This window comes from Giraffa tippelskirchi, chromosome 10, assembly GCF_054371585.1.
Source record: "Giraffa tippelskirchi isolate mGirTip1 chromosome 10, T2T-mGirTip1v1.2.pri, whole genome shotgun sequence".
NCBI lineage: Eukaryota > Metazoa > Chordata > Mammalia > Artiodactyla > Giraffidae > Giraffa > Giraffa tippelskirchi.
This window is the reverse complement of record NC_137284.1, coordinates 150,635,329-150,653,626: the sequence shown is the minus strand read 5'-3', so window position 1 is coordinate 150,653,626 and position 18,298 is coordinate 150,635,329. Positions and strand designations below refer to the sequence as shown.

The window sequence follows — 18,298 nt, the reverse complement described above, 5'->3', positions numbered from 1 at the left end:
CATCCTGCTGTCCATTAGATATTTAGAGCTTATCATTTACCTGGAAGTTTGTACTTTTTAACCAATGTCTCTCTACTTCCCTATCTCCCAACTGACATTCTCCTCTCTCTCTTTTTTTTTTTTTGAGTTTAGAATTATTTTATTTATTTTTAAACTTTTTATTTTGTAATGGGGTATAGCCAATTAACAAGATTGTGATAGTTTCAGATGAACAACAGAGATATGCAGTCATCTGTATGCATGTATCCATTTTCCCCTAAACTTCCCTCCCATCCAGGCTGCCATATAACATTGAGCAGAGTTCCATGTACCATATGGTAAATCTTGTTGGTTACCCATTTTAAATATAGCAGTATGTAGATGACATTCCACTCTCCTTTGAGCTTAGTTTTTTAAAATTTTACTTGTGAGGTCATACAGTGTCTTTCTTTATCCAGTTTATCTCACTTAGCATCTCAAGCCTCCAGGTTCATCCATGTTGTCACAAATGGTAGAATTTCCTTCTTTCTTATGTCTGAATATTGTTCCATTGTGTGTATGTATGTGTGTATGTATTATATGTATAATACACACATACACATATATGCATCTCACCTATTTTCTAATCTTTTTTATGCATTCATCTGTTGACAGATACTTTGTTTCCATGTCTTGACTATTGTGAATAATGCTGCAGTGAACATCGGAGTGTAATTATCTCTTTGAGATCATGACTTCTTTTGTATATTACCTAGAAGGAGCAGAAGAAAGATTGCTGGATCATATAGAAGTTCTATGTTTAATTTTTTGAAAGTGAAGTGAAAGTGAAAGTCGCTCAGTCATGTCCACTCCAGTAGTCTTGCCCGAAGAATTCCATGGACAGAGGAGCTTGGTTGACTACAGTCCATGAGGTCTCAAAGAGTCGGGACACAACTGAGTGACTTTCACTGAACTTAGGACCAATAGAATTTTTTTACGGAGTACAAGAGAGAGGAGTTAAGAATGACCCTGGGAGTTTGGGGTAGAATAGCTTTTGTGGGGAAAACAGTGGGAGATCATGATTCAGGGAAAGATCAGGTTAACGTGGAGATCTCTGTTGGATTCCAAATGCAGATGTCAAGTAAACACTGAATATGGGAGTCTGGAGTTAAGGAGAGAAGGTCTGGACTGACAATAGACTGTTAGAAAGTGTTGACATTGTTGGTATTTAAAGCCACAAGGCTGCCAGAGAACACCAAGGCAGAGTATGTAATGACAGAAGAGAATTAAGGACCTTACTCTGGGCTATTCCAAAGTTGTTATGTTGGTTCCTGAGAAGAAGAAGCAACCAATGAGATCAAAGAAACATGGTTTTGCTGAAAGCCCATATTTCTGTAAGGGACTATATCTGGGAAGAGGTAAAAATAACCTTGTCAGATGTTGCTGATGGATCAAATAATATCAGAACTGATAACTGCTCAGAATGGCTTTCCATGTAATGCTATAAAAGTCAGGACTTTACAGTGGCTTACTAAGGCTCTTTTCAGATCTAGATTTTAGATTTTACTCTGATTCCTCCTAATTTTGCATTCAGTTCTCATGACTACCTTCCTGACACTCTTTGAACAGAGGAATGGATAAAGAAGATGTGGAACATATATGCCATGGAATATTACTCAGCCATTCAAAGGTGCAAAATTGGGTCATTTGTGGAGGCGTGGACAGACACAGAGTCTATCATACAGAGTGAAGTCAGAAAGTGAAAGTGAAAGTCGCTCAGTTGTGTCCGACTCTTTGCGACCCCATGGTCTATACAGTCCATGGAATTCTCCAGGCCAGAATACTGGAGTGGGTAACCTTTCCCTTCTCCATGGGATCTTCCCAACCCAGGGTTCAAACCCAGGTCTCCCGCATGGCAGGCGGTTTCTTTACCAGCTGAGTCACAAGGGAAGCCCGAGAATACTGGAGTGGGTAGCCTATCCCTTCTCTAGAGGATCTTTCCAACCCAGGAATCAAACCGGGGTCTCCTGCGTTGCAGGCAGATTCCTTAACAAATGAGCTATCAGGGAAGCCCAGAAAGAGACAGACAAATGTTGTGTATTAATGCATATATGTGGAATCTAGAAAAATGGTACAGATGAACCTATTTGTAGGGCAGGAATACATATGCAGACCTAAAGAACAGACGTGTGGACACAGGGTTGGTGGTGGTTTGTCTTGTTTACTGACCTATCTTAAGTGTTTAGTACCTAATAGATGGTAAATGATCAGCAAATATATACCCCCCCCCCGGGGTAACACATGTGAAATAAGTTATTGTTTTCAAAAGCTGCTAACTATGGGAATGCTTGCCAAGTATGGAAGTACTATTTTGTACATTTTAGATGACGTTGCTGCTGCTGCTAAGTCGCTTCAGTCGTGTTCGACTCTGTGCGACCCCATAGACAGCAGCCCACCAGGCTCCGCCATCCCTGGGATTCTCCAGGCAAGAATACTGGAGTGGGTTGCCATTTCCTTCTCCAGTACATGAAAGGGAAAAGTGAAAGTGAAGTTGCTCAGTCGTTTCCGACTCTCAGCGACCCCATGGACTGTAGCCTACCAGGCTCCTCCATCCATGGGATTTTCCAGGCGAGAGTACTGGAGTGGGGTGCCATTGCCTTCTCCGTTTAGATGACGTTAACTCAGCCTAATAATCAACTTCTTGCCTCTCTGGTTATTTATTCAATTTTCCCTGCTTTTGTGTGCGTCGATGAACCTCAGAAATGCTTACTGTCTGCTGTGTCGCACACGCTGTGTGTCTGTGTTTCTTAGGTCTCCTCTAGAACGAGAGAGAGATACACAGGTGTATCAGCAGTCGTAACAAAGTCTGACTGTGTGTGCTGTAAGGAATAACCTGGGGGGTTTGAAGATCAGTCTGGTGCAGACACATGCAGACTCAGAGTTAGCGCCAAGGAGAGGCGTTTGAAATTAAATGGCTGCTGAGCTCACAGGTCCTAAAGGGGAAAGGTGTGCAGCGGGCCATGCAGGAGCCTTACGGGCAGACGGCGCAGGGTCTGAGCTTAACCAAGCAGGTGGGGAGCCGTCAGACAGTGAGGCCCTGTGAGCAAGTGCCTTGGGGGGTTTAGAGCAGGGACACAGCAGGAGTGTGAGGGGCTGTCACTTGGTGTGTTTGAGTGTCACTGGGTCAGTCAGAGGAGGGCAGGAAGGGGAACTTGTGGTAGAGACCAGTCTTATCACCCCGGTGCACCTGGTCCTCGGAGTCAGGGGCTTACAGTCTGTGGAAATGCTGAGGCATCCAGAAAATACTGTTTTAAAAATTTATGTTACACTGGGTGATGTTAGAAGTAATGCACCAGGCTTTGGATCCACATAGAAAAGGTGTCCTGGCCATCTGTAAACAGCCTGCTTTAGCCTGAAAAGTCCTTCCTAAAGGCAGGCATCTAGGCTTGTAAGGTGAAGTGGAAGTATTAGTCACTCAGGCATGTCCGACCCTTTGGGACCCCGTAGACTGTAGCTTGTCAGGCTCCTCTGTCCATGGAATTCTCCAGGCAAGAATACTGGAGTAGATTGCCATTCCCATCTCCAGGGGGTCTTCTGACCCAGGGATCAAACCCGGGTCTCCTGCATTGCACAGATTCTTTACTGTCTGAGCCACCAGGGAAGCCCTATGCAAATATACAGGGTTGGTGTCTGTCTTCTTTCTTCTGTCTCTTTGGATGTCCTATTTTCAGCCAGAGCTAGACAACTACAGAAACAGCTCCTGGCCGGCTCCTCCCTGCCCCCGCCCCCCACAGCTTACATTGATCCCCTAATGTTTTTATAATCAGTCTTGCTAAATACTTCCTGTAGAGAAAATGAGTAGTGATGAGAAGTAATCTTGCTGCTTCCTTATTCTGAAAAATTCAGTGACTGATTTACAGATACTGCTTATTCATCATGATATCCCAGTGTGGAAATGGGGATTAAATTTCAGCCCCAAGGTTATGGGATCCCTCAAGGCTTGGAGTATAGTAATGAAAAATTGAGAACCTAAAATAAGGGATTTTAGAATCTACATAGTGAATAAACTATTTTACCATCAGGTATTTGTTCTGCTGTGAATTTAGGATTATGTAGATAGGACTGTGCTGTGTGCTTTTTACTATTGCCTTAGAACTTTCTCTACTGTATCTTCCATTACTGTTCAGTTGCTCAGTTGTGTTTGACCCTTTGCAAAGCTATGGGCTACAGCACACCAGGCTTTCCTGTCCTTTACTATCTCTTGGAGTTTACTCTAACTCATACCCAGTGAGTTGATGATGCCATCCAACCATCTCATCCACTGTCGCCCCCTTCTCCTCCTGCCCTCAGTCTTTCCCAGCATCAGGGTTTTTTTTTTTTTTCCCAATGAATTGGCTTATCATATCAAGTGGCCAAAGTATTGGAGCTTCAGCATCAGTCTGTCTAGTGAATATTCAGGGTGATTTCCTTTAGGATTGACTGGTTTTATCTTCTTTCTTATAGCGTCTTTTCAGTTTAAGGCAAATTCTCTTCAATTCTTCTGAGTTCCTATATAATTTCTGAGCCATTCCCCTCTGGTCTGGAGCGTTACTAATAAGATTTTCTAAGCACTGCTAAAAGCCATTACCTGACTTGACACCCAAAAGGCTTGTAGGTCACCCCTTTCTTCTGAAGACTAAGATGTCTTAATCTTCACCTTTGTATTAGTAGTAATACATGCATCTTAGGGTGCATGATCTTCCTCTGCCTCAAATCTAATTCTCAGAGTTCCAGAAAGATCTCCAAAAAAAATTAGATCCTCTAGATGTGTGCTATACTTGTTTTAAAATACTATCGTTTTGACACAAAGTGTCTTATTCAAAATCAAAATTCTTATTCTTCCTACACTCTGAAAAGGTCAAAAATAGGAAACTCGTTCCCAACCTTGTGATTCTTCTGTGTAGTTTACTTTTTGTGTTGTTACAAATCCCCCTTCTGATGTATATATTCTCATTTTATGGTAGTTAATCTAGTTCTTCCTTTGGCTGACTGGTCCTTTCTTGAGGTGTTTTCATTTATTCATTCATCAAACATTTGAGTGTCTTGCATGTGTTAGGCACTGTGAGGAGGACCAGGGTCACAACCTGTGAGATGCACAGCCTTCGGCTTTATGGCGACTTATGCCACTTACTGTTCCTCCAGAAACTGAGCAGGTTGTACCGGTGCTGGGGTGTCATGTTATTCTCCTAAAATCATGACTTCTTCAGAGTACATGTTATTTGAGTTTTTTAAAAGTGAAGTCGCTCAGTTGTGTCCAATTCTTTGTGACCCCATGGACTGTAGCCTACCAGTTTCCACCATCCATGGAATTTTCCAGGCAAGAATACTGGAGTGGGTAGCCATTTCCTTCTCCAGGAGATCTTCCTGACCCAGGGATCGAACCCGGGTCTCCTGCATTATAGCATTGTAGGCAGATGCTTTAACATCTGAGCCACCATAGTAAATGTACTATTTAAAAACTAATAGTCAAACACTTCCTATCTTTAAATAAGTTCAACTTTACTTCAGGTAGAGTGAGTAGTATAACTGTCAGTTTTTATTGTATGTAAAGTTTACTTATGTTGACCCAAAAAATAGTCACAACATTAAAGTTGAGAGTTATGTTTTATCCGGTGGGAATTTTTAGGACTTCAAGCCCAGGAGGCAGCATCTCAGGTGAGCCTGAGATGACTGCTCTGAGGAGGGGAGGGGCCAGGTTATAGAGAAGTTTTTCAGCAGAGGGCAGGTAGTCTGAACATCAAAAGGTTAATTAAAGAAAAATTAATTAAATTTAAAAAGTTAAAAAAACTAAAGAAAACCAAGTGGCTGAGACAATAAAGAGCCTGCCTGCAGTGTGGGAGATCTGGACTCAATCCCTAGGTTGGGAAGATCCCCTGGAGAAGGAAATGGCTACCCAGTCCAGTATTCTTGTCTGGAAAATCCCATGGATCTAGGAGTCTGGCGGGCTATAGTCCATGGGTCGCAAAGAGTCAGACAAAACAGTGGCTAACAACAACAGATAGCCTAAGTTAAGGAATTTAGCACTTTTCTCTGTATGAGAAGATGCAAGAGTCTGGGCTTACTGAAATCATTCCTCCCACATGCCTCTCAGCTCTCTGAGGCCAGTATCCTGTGTTGGTCACTGATCACATCCTGAGTTCCTCAGTGCTCACCACAGGGAGTGGCTGCAGCCTGAAGGCTGCCAGACTGAGCAGGTACTGTTCTCCTTCCTGAGTGCCCCTGGGGATCAGGGGTTCATATTTGGCGGGCAGGAATCACTGATGACTGTGACATTCTTGTTTACTGATATGGAAGGAAATACTCTATTTCTCACTTAAAATATTTTGATTAAGCTCTCCAGCTTTTCCATTTTCATGATCAGTATAGCAGCTTTGACTCTGCTGATACATGAGAAGATTAGGCTGACTAGCCAAAGGGAAGAGACCAGGCAACACCTCTCTTTCATTCTCCTGAAGACCTTCGGTGACTGTGACCCTGCACCCTTCCACTGCGTGGCCATTCTTCAACCATTGTTCTTATAAGTTAGGAAGCATCACAGTAATTTTATATATAAATATCATGGAAATGTGTTATCCACAATAGGGAAATGTTTAAATAAACTACACTGTAATGATAGGAAATGCTTTCCTTAAAGTGTTAAGTGAAAAAAATGAACATATCAAATGACATGTAACAATAATAAACATATTAATAGTAATATAAATGTAATAATACCAAAAATAACACAGTGGAGGAGTAACTGACACGTTTGAAACAATCACTGTGTTGTGAACATGTTTTAAGTCTTTGCACTTATTAACCCATTTAGCGTCCTCATCTTATCCCCAGAACAGCCCTGTCAGTTGGCCATTGTTAGCCAGTTTTTCCATGTGAACAGAAAAATAGGGTACAGAGAATTTAGGCAACTTGCTAGGTTCAGTGAAGGCAGTTCAGATCTTTAACATACTTGGATTGTGGTGGGGGGCAATGACAGACCTCAGACCTGTGAAACAGGCTCACTCCCTGTTGGGTGCTGTGTATCATCAGTGTGGCCACAGGGATGCTCTGTGGGTAGATGGGAGCAGCACCAGCTGTGGAATCAGGAAGACTTCCATGTGGAAGAAGCATGGAACAGAGTTTTAAAGGAAGAGTAGGCTAGTTTTCCAGGTGAATAGGCAAATGGGAAAAACTTACAATTTGTACCAAAAATGTTGCTCTCAGAAGCTACTTAACCAATCATGGGACTTAATTCCTTCATCAAACAACACATCCAGTGTCTGCCATTTATTCATGGCTTATCTAATGAAAGAAAGTATTAAAAGCTCTATGGAAGTATTCAATGCTATTTAATAATTTTAAATCCCTTAAATATGTGACTGCTGATTTTCCTGTGGTTTCATAGGTAGATCTGATTGTGACCTTGGGAGGACTTGCTGGACGTTTTGACCAGATCATGGCGTCTGTGAGCACTTTGTTCCAAGCGCCTCGAATAACTTCTTGGCCAGTTATAATAATCCAAGAGGAATCTCTCATCTACCTGCTCCAACCGGTAAGTGAGGATTAAATACAGTGTCCGCACTTTGCTTCTACAAAACCTGTAAGATTTTTGTAGATAAGGTGAAAACATCTGCCCAGTTTATGTGTTTCAACTGAGCGAAGTTGACAAGTTTGACTGCCTCCGGTCACTGAAGGGGAAATAGGTGGAAGAGAAGCTGCAAAACTTTCATTTTGTTGTACTTAGAAAAAGAAAACCAAAGAAAGACACTAAGGTTTTTAATTAAATTGATTAAGAATTGAATTTAGCATTTTTGCATTTTGAGCAGCTGAATGAGTGCTGAGAAAAATCTCAGCACAGGAAGCACAAAGCTTGGCAATATTTCAAATGGAATTCTCGAATATTTTCGGTGTTGTCATAATTGGAAACTGTATTTGATTTTGTGAAATACTTAAAGTCTTTAACTTTTACTGTTCATAAGTTGCTTCCTTGTTAATTTCACCTTCATGATGATGTCATTCATTTCCCATGATAAACAGCAAGGAAATTTTCTATCAATGTAGTGCTTAGAATAGAATTCTTATTATATAAACATATTTTATGAGGTTGATGGGTGTATTTCAGTTTGAAACATGATAGCTTGGTAACATTTCTTAAAAACAGTGGACAGTTGTTTTGTTTTTTCTTTTTTGCCTCCATTGTAATGTACTACATATAGCTTTGCTTTCACTCCGTCTGCTGTTCGCCATCTGTAGCTTGTCATTACCTAAAAATTGTTGTTTGGTTAATATGGCAAGTTTTAATGCATGCTCACCATTGTTCAGCCACTTGAGCGTTGTTTTTTTTTTTTTTCTTTGCACTGCCTGGCTTTGTTGCTTTCTGGAACACTTTCTGTGAGATGTGAAAAGGAAGCCAAAGAATTCAGTTTTCAAACTTCATACTGTCCATTTATTTGGTCAGCAAACAGTTATGGAGTGCGTGCTGCCTACCTGTTACACTGCTGGGTAATTGAAGATTAAACAGCAATAGTAACAGGTTCTTTAGAACTGTAGTTCTAAAGATCTGTAGTACATGTCCAGTGAAGGAGACATTTGTTAAACACAAAAATAAAGCAAGATCAAAAGTTTAGAACATAAAGATGATGAAAGATTATATAATCTGGTCATGGGTGTGGTAAGGAAATGCTTACAGAGGCATTCACATTTTATTCAATCAATTAACTCAACAAATATTTATTGAGTACCTGCTGTGTGTCAGGTACTTTTCCGAGCATATAGCAGCCAGCAGTAGCAAAACCCTTGCTTTCATGGAACATGCATTATGTTGAGCTTATGTTTCAACAGACCCTGGAAGGATGAATAGATCTCTGTTATGGGAAATGATGGGAAAGTCATTCCAGTTAGAAGGAGCCACTAAAGAAAGACAGAGCTGCAGGGCATGTTGTGGGATCTACAGGTAATACTGAGCAGCCATATGGAAAATATTGAAATATCCGACTCAGAAGACTCTGAGATCCAGAAGACTCATTTAGATCCTGACTGTGAAAAACCTTGAATGATATATACTAGAGTGTGATTTTTTTTGCCATAAGCTACGGCAAAGTCATTGGGATAGATCAGTTAGCAGTCTGACATGCACAGATATGCTTCTTAGATTTCTGTTTAGGTGTTTGTTAAATACTTAGAATTTCCCAACACTTTCTGAAGTGTGAAACTCTCTACAGTTGTGAAGCATTGAGCTTTGTTGTTTTGTTATGATTTTATTTATATGATTATATGAACACTAAAATAGTCATCTGTAACTTGTTTCTGTATAAATACTCTGGCTAAGAAGTAACTAGATATCATAGGATAATTTTTGAAAAGTAAAATTGGAACATTAACTGATGGCAAAAGTCATGTCTAAAAATGACTTCTACTCTCAAGATCTTTTCATTGTCTGTGGTGTTCTGTACCTTTGTTGTATAAATATGGACTTCCTAAAATGTATTCAGCTTGGGATTTCTTAGAATTAATTCTCTGTCTATAGATTGCTGTCTGTCCTCAGTTTGGAAAACTCACAGCCATTATGTTTTCAAGTATTGTCCCATCACATTCTCTTTCTTTCTTCTTCTGCAACTCCAATTGAGTGTGTGTATGTATGTGTATATATATATATATATACACACACACACACACATATTTATATACATATGATCCTCTAATTGCATCACATATATCTCAAAACTTCTCCTTCGTATTTTCTTAGTTTCTCTGGGCTGCATTCTGAAGTTCCTCATCACCTCTGCAAACCACTTCACTCTTCTGCTTTAGCTGTTCTATTTTGCTACTGAACTTATCCTTTTAGTAGCAAAGCCTTTTAAACTCCTGTCGTAAATCATCTCTCTTACATACTTTCCCCTTACTCACATTTTAAAAACTCTTAAAATGTAATTATTGTATATATTTTGTAACCTTGATTTTTTTTTGTATCTTGTGATTTTTCTCTGTGACCTCGTATTTCTGGGAACTTTACCCTTGGGAATTTCTTGAAATAGGAGTTAAAAGTGAGTCCAAGGAGACTCTTGAGTGGACCTCTAGCCTGGTTATTTATAGACCCTAGAAACTTAAGAGCTTTTGTTTGAGATTTTTGGGGGACCATCCAGGTGGTATATATTTTGAAGCTAATTCTGCTGGGAGTTTGACTTCTGATTACAGATGCCCCAGGAAGACTTGTTCCTCTTCTCATCCAGAATTTGGTTGGCAGTTTTCCTAGCATTCCCATGGGAGTGTTGTTTCTATTCATCTTTGCTCCGTGAGCCTCTGGTTAAGCAGTGCAGTCTCCTTTTACACTCCTACCTTGCTCAAGCTCACTTTCCTGATGACCTTCCACACACTCAGAGGCTGAAGAAAGTGAAGTGCAAGTTCATGATTCGGTTAAAAAAAAAAAAAAAGCTTGGAAGGTGAAAGTTAGATTTGGTGTTCCTTTTCAATTAAAACCTAGTTTTTGAGTTTTGAGTATTCTTTAGGGGAGGAGAGGAGATGTTTGATACATTTTGAAAGATTCCCTTTATTTATTTTTTTCTAGCTTTTTGTTGTTGTCAATTGGCCAGGGCACTAATCTACCCTGGGTATGTTGCAGTGATAATTAACTCCCAAATCTCAAAGGCTTAACTGAGATTAAGCTTAACTTTTTTTTTTCTCATTCATGGAGAATCTACTATGGTCTGTATGGTCCACTTCCTATCTGAGCCAACTGGGACACATGGAGGCAGCAGGGGAAAAAAAGATAACTATAAGGAGTGGCACTGCACGTTTTCTTCTTTAAAATTTTTATAAATGTATTTATTTTCTGGCTGTGTGGCATGTGTAATCTTACTTCCCCAACCAGGGATCGAACCCACGCCCCTTGCTTTGGAAGTGCAAAGTCTCAACCCCTGGACCACCAGGTACCACATGTTTTTAAAGGCCAGGCCTGGCAGTGGCTTGTGTCGCCTTTGGCGGGGACACAGTTACACTGCCCCAGCCCAGTGTGAGGTGGTCTAAGAGGGGAAGGCCATGGGTCAGAAAGAGGACTGAGCACAGGACATTGTCTCTGTCAGAGGACCAGAAGCTGATGTTGGCAGAGAAAGTCTGGGATCATGATCCACAGAAAATGTATAGTGTTGTAATCATCATTTCTTTTCATTTGTAATATGTGTCCAAGTTTAATTATTAAAGAAGAGAATCTGCAGTTCCCCACAGTGATCATGATGAGCATGCCTGCACATACTATGAGTGTGTCAGTCACTTAGTCTTTGTGAGTCTGTGGACTGTAGCCCTCCAGGCTCCTCTGTCCATGGAATTCTCCAGGCAAGATTACTGGAGTGGGTTGCCATTCCTTTCTCCAGGGGATCTTTCCCATCCAGGGATAGAACCTGGGTCTCCCACACTGAAGGCAGATTCTTTACTGTCTAAGCCACCAGGCCCTCTAGAATCTCTTTCTGGTCTGTTGGTTTTTATTATATTGAAACAGCTAGAAAACTACCTTATCCTAAGTGAGTAATGATTGCATAGTGTGAAGCAGAAAGCTCATGCAAGACCATACCCTCCATCATATGGAGCGGTGAGAATGTTTAGCGCAGACTTTGGTCTGGGGCTTAGCAAGGCCAACCAGAGACACATCGTGGGTCCCTGCTTCTCAGTCACTTGCATTTTGTATTGGAGTACAGTTGCTTTACAGTGTTGTGTTTCTACTGTACAGCTATACAGATATACATATCCCCCAGTTTTGGATTCCCTTCCCATTTAGTCACCATAGAGCACTGAGTGAGGAGGGCATGGCAGCCCCCTCCAGTCCTGTTGCCTGGAGAATCCCATGGACAGAGGAGCCGGGCGGGCTACAGTCCACGGGGTCGCAAAAAGTCAGACACAACTTAGCAGCAGCAGAGCACTGAGCAGAGTTCCCTGTGCTGTGCAGTAGGTTCTCATTAGTTACCTATTTTATAAATGGCATCAATAATGTATATATGTCAATCCCAGTCTCCCAATTCATCCCACCCCTCCCCACCATCCCTCCTTCGTATCCATACTTGTTTTCCCTCTATGCCTGTCTCTGTTGCTGTTTTGTAAATAATATTATCTGTACCACTTTTTCAGATTCCACCCATATGCATTAATATACCTTACGTGTTTTTCTGACTTACTTCACTCTGTATGACAGAGTCATCAGTCAGCTTCCAGGACAACTGCAAAACCCCAAATGAGTGTGTTTGAGGGCTTAAGATACCAATCAGTCGTACACACTCTACCATATTTTTAAGCAGTCTTAATGATATACTTATGAAATGTGATTAACACCAAAAATCTATTAAAAGCTATATTAAAATTATTGTAGAAATACAACCTACATCCCAGAAATGGGTTATGTACCATTGGAGCTAAAATGACTGTGTAATATGTGTTTTCACATATCTCCATGTTGTACATTGCATATGTGGTAAAGCTCACGTCTGTATTCGGTAGTGTGCATATTGAGGATGGATGTCTGTGGGATGCTGTACCTGGTTGATAGGGCTTATTGTAATCATAGTCAGGATGGGCACACCATAAACATAAACCATTTGCAGATATTTTGGAACTAGACTGAAGAAATCAATCTGGTATGCCTTAGTGACAAAGAATAGTTTCAAAGTGTTTTAAATGTACTTTTAAATTGAAAGTCATCAGACACTTGATCTTGAGACAGGAGATAATTTGGGGACTTTTATAAGAAGCATCTATTTGAGCTTCATAACAATCCTGGGAGGAGGAAAGCAGGACAAGTCATACGGTCACACAGCAGTGTTTTGACTCAACAGTTGTTCCACTCCACTACATTTCCTCCTTCATGGGATTAATGGGCTAAGATGGAAATGACACTCTTTAAACAAGTCACAGTCTACAGACTAGGCATTATCTATTGTATATGTGTGTGTGTGTGTGTATGTTCTCTACAACATTCTTTTCAAAAAAGATTAACCTTGGTTGCACTTGAAGGGTATATCCTACCTTGTGGCTACACCTTGAAAGTAAACAAAGATAATACTATGTGTTTTCCTCAATTATAACAAAATCTACCTCCAAAAAAAATCTTTGTTCATTTAAGCAGATTAAATGAGATTATCATCAAACCACTAAAATACATAAAAAGGTGCTAAAATTCAGTATAAATGTTAATTAATTATCATTTTAGTATTGTTTTTGAAATTAAAAGATGCTTACTCCTTGGAAGGAAAGTTTTGACCAACCTAGACAGCATTTTAAAATTCAGAGACATTACTTTCCCAACAAAGGTCCATCTAGTCAAGGCTATGGTTTTTCCAATAGTCATGTATGGATGTGAGAGTTGGACTATTAAGAAAGCTGAGCGCCAAAGAACTGATGCTTTTGAACTGTGGTGTTGGAGAAGACTCTTGAGAGTCCCTTGAACTGCAAGGAGGTCCGACCAGTTCATCCTAAAGGAAATCAGTCCTGAATATTCATTGGAAGGACTAATGCTGAAGCTGAAACTCCAATACTTTGGCCACCTGAATGAGAAGAACTGACTTATTTGAGAAGACCCTGATGCTGGGAAAGATGGAAGGCAGGAGAACGGGACAACAGAGGATGAGATGTTTGGATGGCATCACCGACTCAGTGGACATGAGTTTTAGTAAACTCTGGGAGTTGGTGATGGACAGGGAGGCCTGGTATGCTGCAGTTGATAGGGTCGCAAAGAGTAGGACACGACTGAGCAACTGAACTGAACTAAAAATTCAGTATAAATATTAATTACCATATGAGTGTTGTTTTTGAGGACAGCATCTTCTAGATCTTGAGGACAGCATAGATCTTGAGGACAGCATAGATCTTCTAGAATTGGTTCTATGATTCTTAGTTGTCTGAAATTGAAGATAATAGCAGGAGGAATGAGATGTGGCCTTCAGCTGATAAAAATGTTTTAGTGCTATGTCTGCTCCGTGATGGTTAAAGTGCCTGGGATACCCCTGGACCGTGGAACTAAAATGTGCTTCTCCTGATTTTTTGGAAAAAGCCTCCCTACCCTCAAGTCATCTTAGTGTTACTGTAATGTTCTGCGTTTCTTTCGGAGAGTCTACATACAGGAGTTTGGTGAGACTGCTGTATAAATAAACCATCATCCTTCATTCATTAAAGGTATATTAGTTCTTTGTCACTGGCCTGTATGTCTTGAGTGCATTCACTTAAATTTGCATAGATTGTTGCAGCCTAAAATCTTTCATCTAATTCTCTTTTCAGCCCCCTTCCTCTGACTTGTTTTTGTTTATTATAAATTGGATTTTAAAACAAGGAGACAATAGTGTAGTTCCAGGTCTATATAAATTTGGAAGACCGGAAGTTTTCAGCAGGTTGACTTTTAGTAGATAATGTCTTTTTGGTAGTATTTTGGCGTGTTGCACTTGCTGTGGGGTCAGATGTCATTATGAATGAAAACCACAGTAGGTAGCGCTTGCTTCAAGAGATGTTCAAACTGCCATTTTAAAGTAGCAAATTGAAAATTGACTGCCTAATAGCTCCTCCCTGAGGAGCAAGCATCCCTCTTTTACTTCGAAAAAAAATGTGTTGTTAACAAGACATCATGCCCTTTTATGAGCAGATTTTATGAAATTGGCGAGAGACATTTTAGCCATGAAACCTCACTGATGTCAGTGACGGGTTAGGCTGTGTTCCTCATGAAGACAGCCAGATGCTGAGAGCGTTTTTGTCACAATCACCATGCAGTGTGAATGGCTGCTGACTTCACATACACAACTTCTCATTTTCTGGTCCTGTGCTTCTCAGAAGTCCAGAAACATTAGCTTCTGTACACTGAGCATAAATTATCTTTTATCTCCAAGTTTTATGGCAGTTGGTAATACAAGTTAATAGGATTTATGACCAAGAAATGAGATGTCCGAGAGTTAATAAGGCATGCCTTTTGCATTATCCTAAACCTCGTTTGGTGATTCCTATTCAGGCTTCCAGTATCTGATATACAAGAGAATGGTTACAGAATGGATGCTGTCGGGTTTTAACTCAGTTGAACAAACTTCCAAATATGTTGTAAATATTAATTCCTCATGATCATAGTCATGTTTCGTACTGCTTGTTTTTTTTCCATCTCACTGAATCTGTTATTTACTGTATAAAGTCCTGACACCTTCTCCATATACATTTGTAATATTGATAATGAATATGATAGAAAGATGTTAATAGTCTGATAGAGAAAAGCTGGATATTCATGATGTAAATTTGGTATGCATGATGGTTTCTGCAGAGAGCTGAGGGTTTGGGTCTGTCTGTCCACACATCCAGCCCCTTCTCATCAGTGATAACTCAGAGAAGTGATTCTCAGAATGAATAGACCCTATAGACAGCACTGATAATCTTCTCCTTATTTATTATCCACTTATAATTCCTTTCTTTAAAATTATTATTTCATTCTCCTCCTTTATCTTCTCAATTTTTGTTGTGGCGTGGCATCTTAGAATCTTTTGTATAATTTATCCTGAAGCATACAGCCATTCAATATTAGCGTAAACAGTATGAAGCCTTAGAGGTCATTTTATGGATGAGCGGTGGCAGGGACTTACAGGTAAAATGATTTGCCCGGAGTTATGCATAGCGTTTCTTTGAGAGGAAATTTATGCTGCGAATGAAGTAGATCTCACGCAGCGATATCTAACAAAGGACCACTAGGGCATTTCATGTCTGTGAATGGCCTGTCACACGCAGCTCGCCCAGTCTCCCTTTCTTCTTCCACCAGGGAAACCGCTAGCCCGCTTCCTTCCTCCGTCCGGCGCCCGGCTGAGCTTCCTTCTCCGGGAAGTCCTGCCGCTCAGTGTCTGACCTAGGCACGGCACTCTTCAAAACGTCTCATTGCTTTGCTCGCGCTGTTTCTTTGGCTTGTCTGCTCCATACGCCAGGGCAGCAGATTCTTTCCCACAGGGACTGCACCCAGACACACAGCTGCCCTAAGCACCCCTTCCTTCCCTTGCTTCAGACCTTGCCCAGCTTTCTGGCAAAATGTTTCCACACGCCCCCTCCCCTCTCCCTGTCTGCGTGCTTTTCCTCCTCCTCCACTACATGCCACTTAAAAACCATAAAAACCTCTCTTGTTGTTGAACAGTGTGCTAACTAATATGATTTTTTTAACTACATCCTTTTTTAAAATTTTTATTGGAGTATAGCTGCTTTGCAATGTTGTATCAGTTTCTGCTGTACAGCAAAGTGAATCAGCTATACTGTATACACGTATCTCCTCTTTTTTGGATTTTCTTTCTGTTTAGGTTACCACAGAGCATTGAGTAGAGTTCCCTGTGCTATACAGCAAGTTCTCATTAGTTATGTATTTTATACATAGGATCAATAGTGTATAGATGTCAATCCCAGTCTCCCAAGTTCATCCTCCTTTTCCGCAACCCCCAATATCCATACGTCTGTTCTCTGCATCTGTGTCTATTTGTGCTTTGCAAATACAGATGAACATATTTGCAAACATTATATTTTAATTTGCAGTAAGACAACAAAATTTTAGAGCCGTGCAAACTCTTATTTTGTGAGCACCCGAATGTCCCCTTTAGATCTCTGTAGGAACTTTCCCTCTGTGAATTTACCCATGTTTAATGAAATAGCTTTCTTTAAGAAGTGACACCACACACTCACAAAGTGTTTCTTTTGTAGGCTTCTTTTCTGTTCTGCTGATTCTGTTTTTGTTGATGTACATCATGTGCTGTACTTAGTTGCTCAGTCGTGTCCGACCCTGTGGCCCCATGACTGTAGCCCACCAGGCTCCTCTGTCCATGGAATTCTCCAGGCCGGAATGCTGGAGTGAGTTGCCATGCCCTCCTCCAGGGGTCTTCCCGACTCAGGGATCCAACCCAGGCCTCCCACATTGCAGGTGGATTCTTTACCATCAGAGCCACCAGGGAAGCCCATCAATACTGGAGTGGGTAGCCTATCCCTTCTCCAGGGGATCTTCCAGATCCGGGAATCGAACTGATGTCTCCTGCATTGCAGGCACATTCTTTACCAGCTGAGCTACCAGGGAAGCCTAATGTACGGCATAGAATGCTTCAACAAAAAACATTCTTTATGTACCAATGATGTGATATTACACAGCGGTGGGCAGTGCGTCTGCAGAACTAAAAGGCACTGCTTCTGTTCTGCTATGTAGACTTCAGAGGAAAGGATGGGAGAATAAATAGCAAAATTTACACTTGTTATGAGGAAACACTGGGTGCTATGAGGACAGCATGGAAAAAACATTTAACCCACATTGGTCCCAGGGCTTATGGTGAGAATTTGCAGTGTCTCAGGGAGATCCTAGCTAATGAGCAGTCAGGCAAAGAAAGGAGTGAAGACATTTAATGTGGAACTTCCCTGGTGGTGCAATGGCTAAGACTCCACGCTCTCAATGTAGGGGGCCCAGGTTCCATCCCTAGTCAGGGAGCTAGATCTCATATGTGGCAACTGAGATTTCACATGCTGCAACTAAGATCAAAGATTCTCCATGCTGCACCTAAGATCGGGCAAAGCCAGATAATGAATGAATGAGTGACTTTTAATGTTAAAAGGCAAAGGAGCCTTAGAGAACTTGCCACCTTTGTGGGAACTCTAAAATGCTGGATCTTGGGGAGCCATAAGAGATGCAGCTAGAATTAAGGTTCTAGGTCATGAGGGGCCTGTTTACATTCTCAGGAAGATGGTCTTTATACTGAGGGCCAAGTTCAAGTATTCAGCATTTTTATCAGGGAAATAGCATTAGGTTAACATTTTAGATAGTTTGGTAGCAAGTTCAGTTCAGTTCAGTTGCTCAGTTGTGTCCGACTCTTTGCGACCCAATGAACCACAGCATGCCAGGCCTCCCATCACCAACTCCCAGAGTCCATCCAAACTTATGTCCATTGAGTTGGTGATGCCATCCAACCATCTCATCCTCTGTCGTCCCCTTCTCCTCCTGCCTTAAATCTTTCCCAGCATCAGGGTCTTTTCAAATGAGTCAGCTCTTTGTGTCAGGTGGCCAAAGTATTGGAGTTTCAGCTTCAACATCAGCCATTCCAGTGAATATTCAGGACTGATTTCCTTTAGGATGAACTGGTTGCATCTCCTTGCAGTCCAAGGGACTCTCAAGAGTCTTCTCCAACACCACAGTTCAAAAGCATCAATTCTTTGGTGCTCAGCTTTCTTTATAGTCCAACTCTCACATCCATACATGACTACTGGAAAAACCATCGCCTTGACTAGATGGACCTTTGTTGGGAAAGTAATGTCTCTGCTTTTCAATATGCTGTCTAGGTTGGTCATAACTTTCCTTCCAAGGAGTGAGCAT

The 18,298-nt window shown here is 41.1% G+C and overlaps 1 protein-coding gene across 14 annotated transcripts in view; it reads left to right on the top strand.

Annotated features, from left to right (window-relative positions):
* TPK1 (thiamin pyrophosphokinase 1) overlaps positions 1-18,298 on the top strand; it is a 559,100-nt gene that overhangs the window by 399,405 nt on the left and 141,397 nt on the right. For all 14 annotated transcript variants that reach the window (XM_081534537.1, XM_081534527.1, XM_081534535.1 and 11 more), the window contains one exon: positions 7,379-7,525. In XM_081534537.1, coding sequence (XP_081390663.1) covers positions 7,379-7,525 — 147 coding nt within the window. The remainder of the gene's footprint in view (positions 1-7,378; positions 7,526-18,298) is intronic.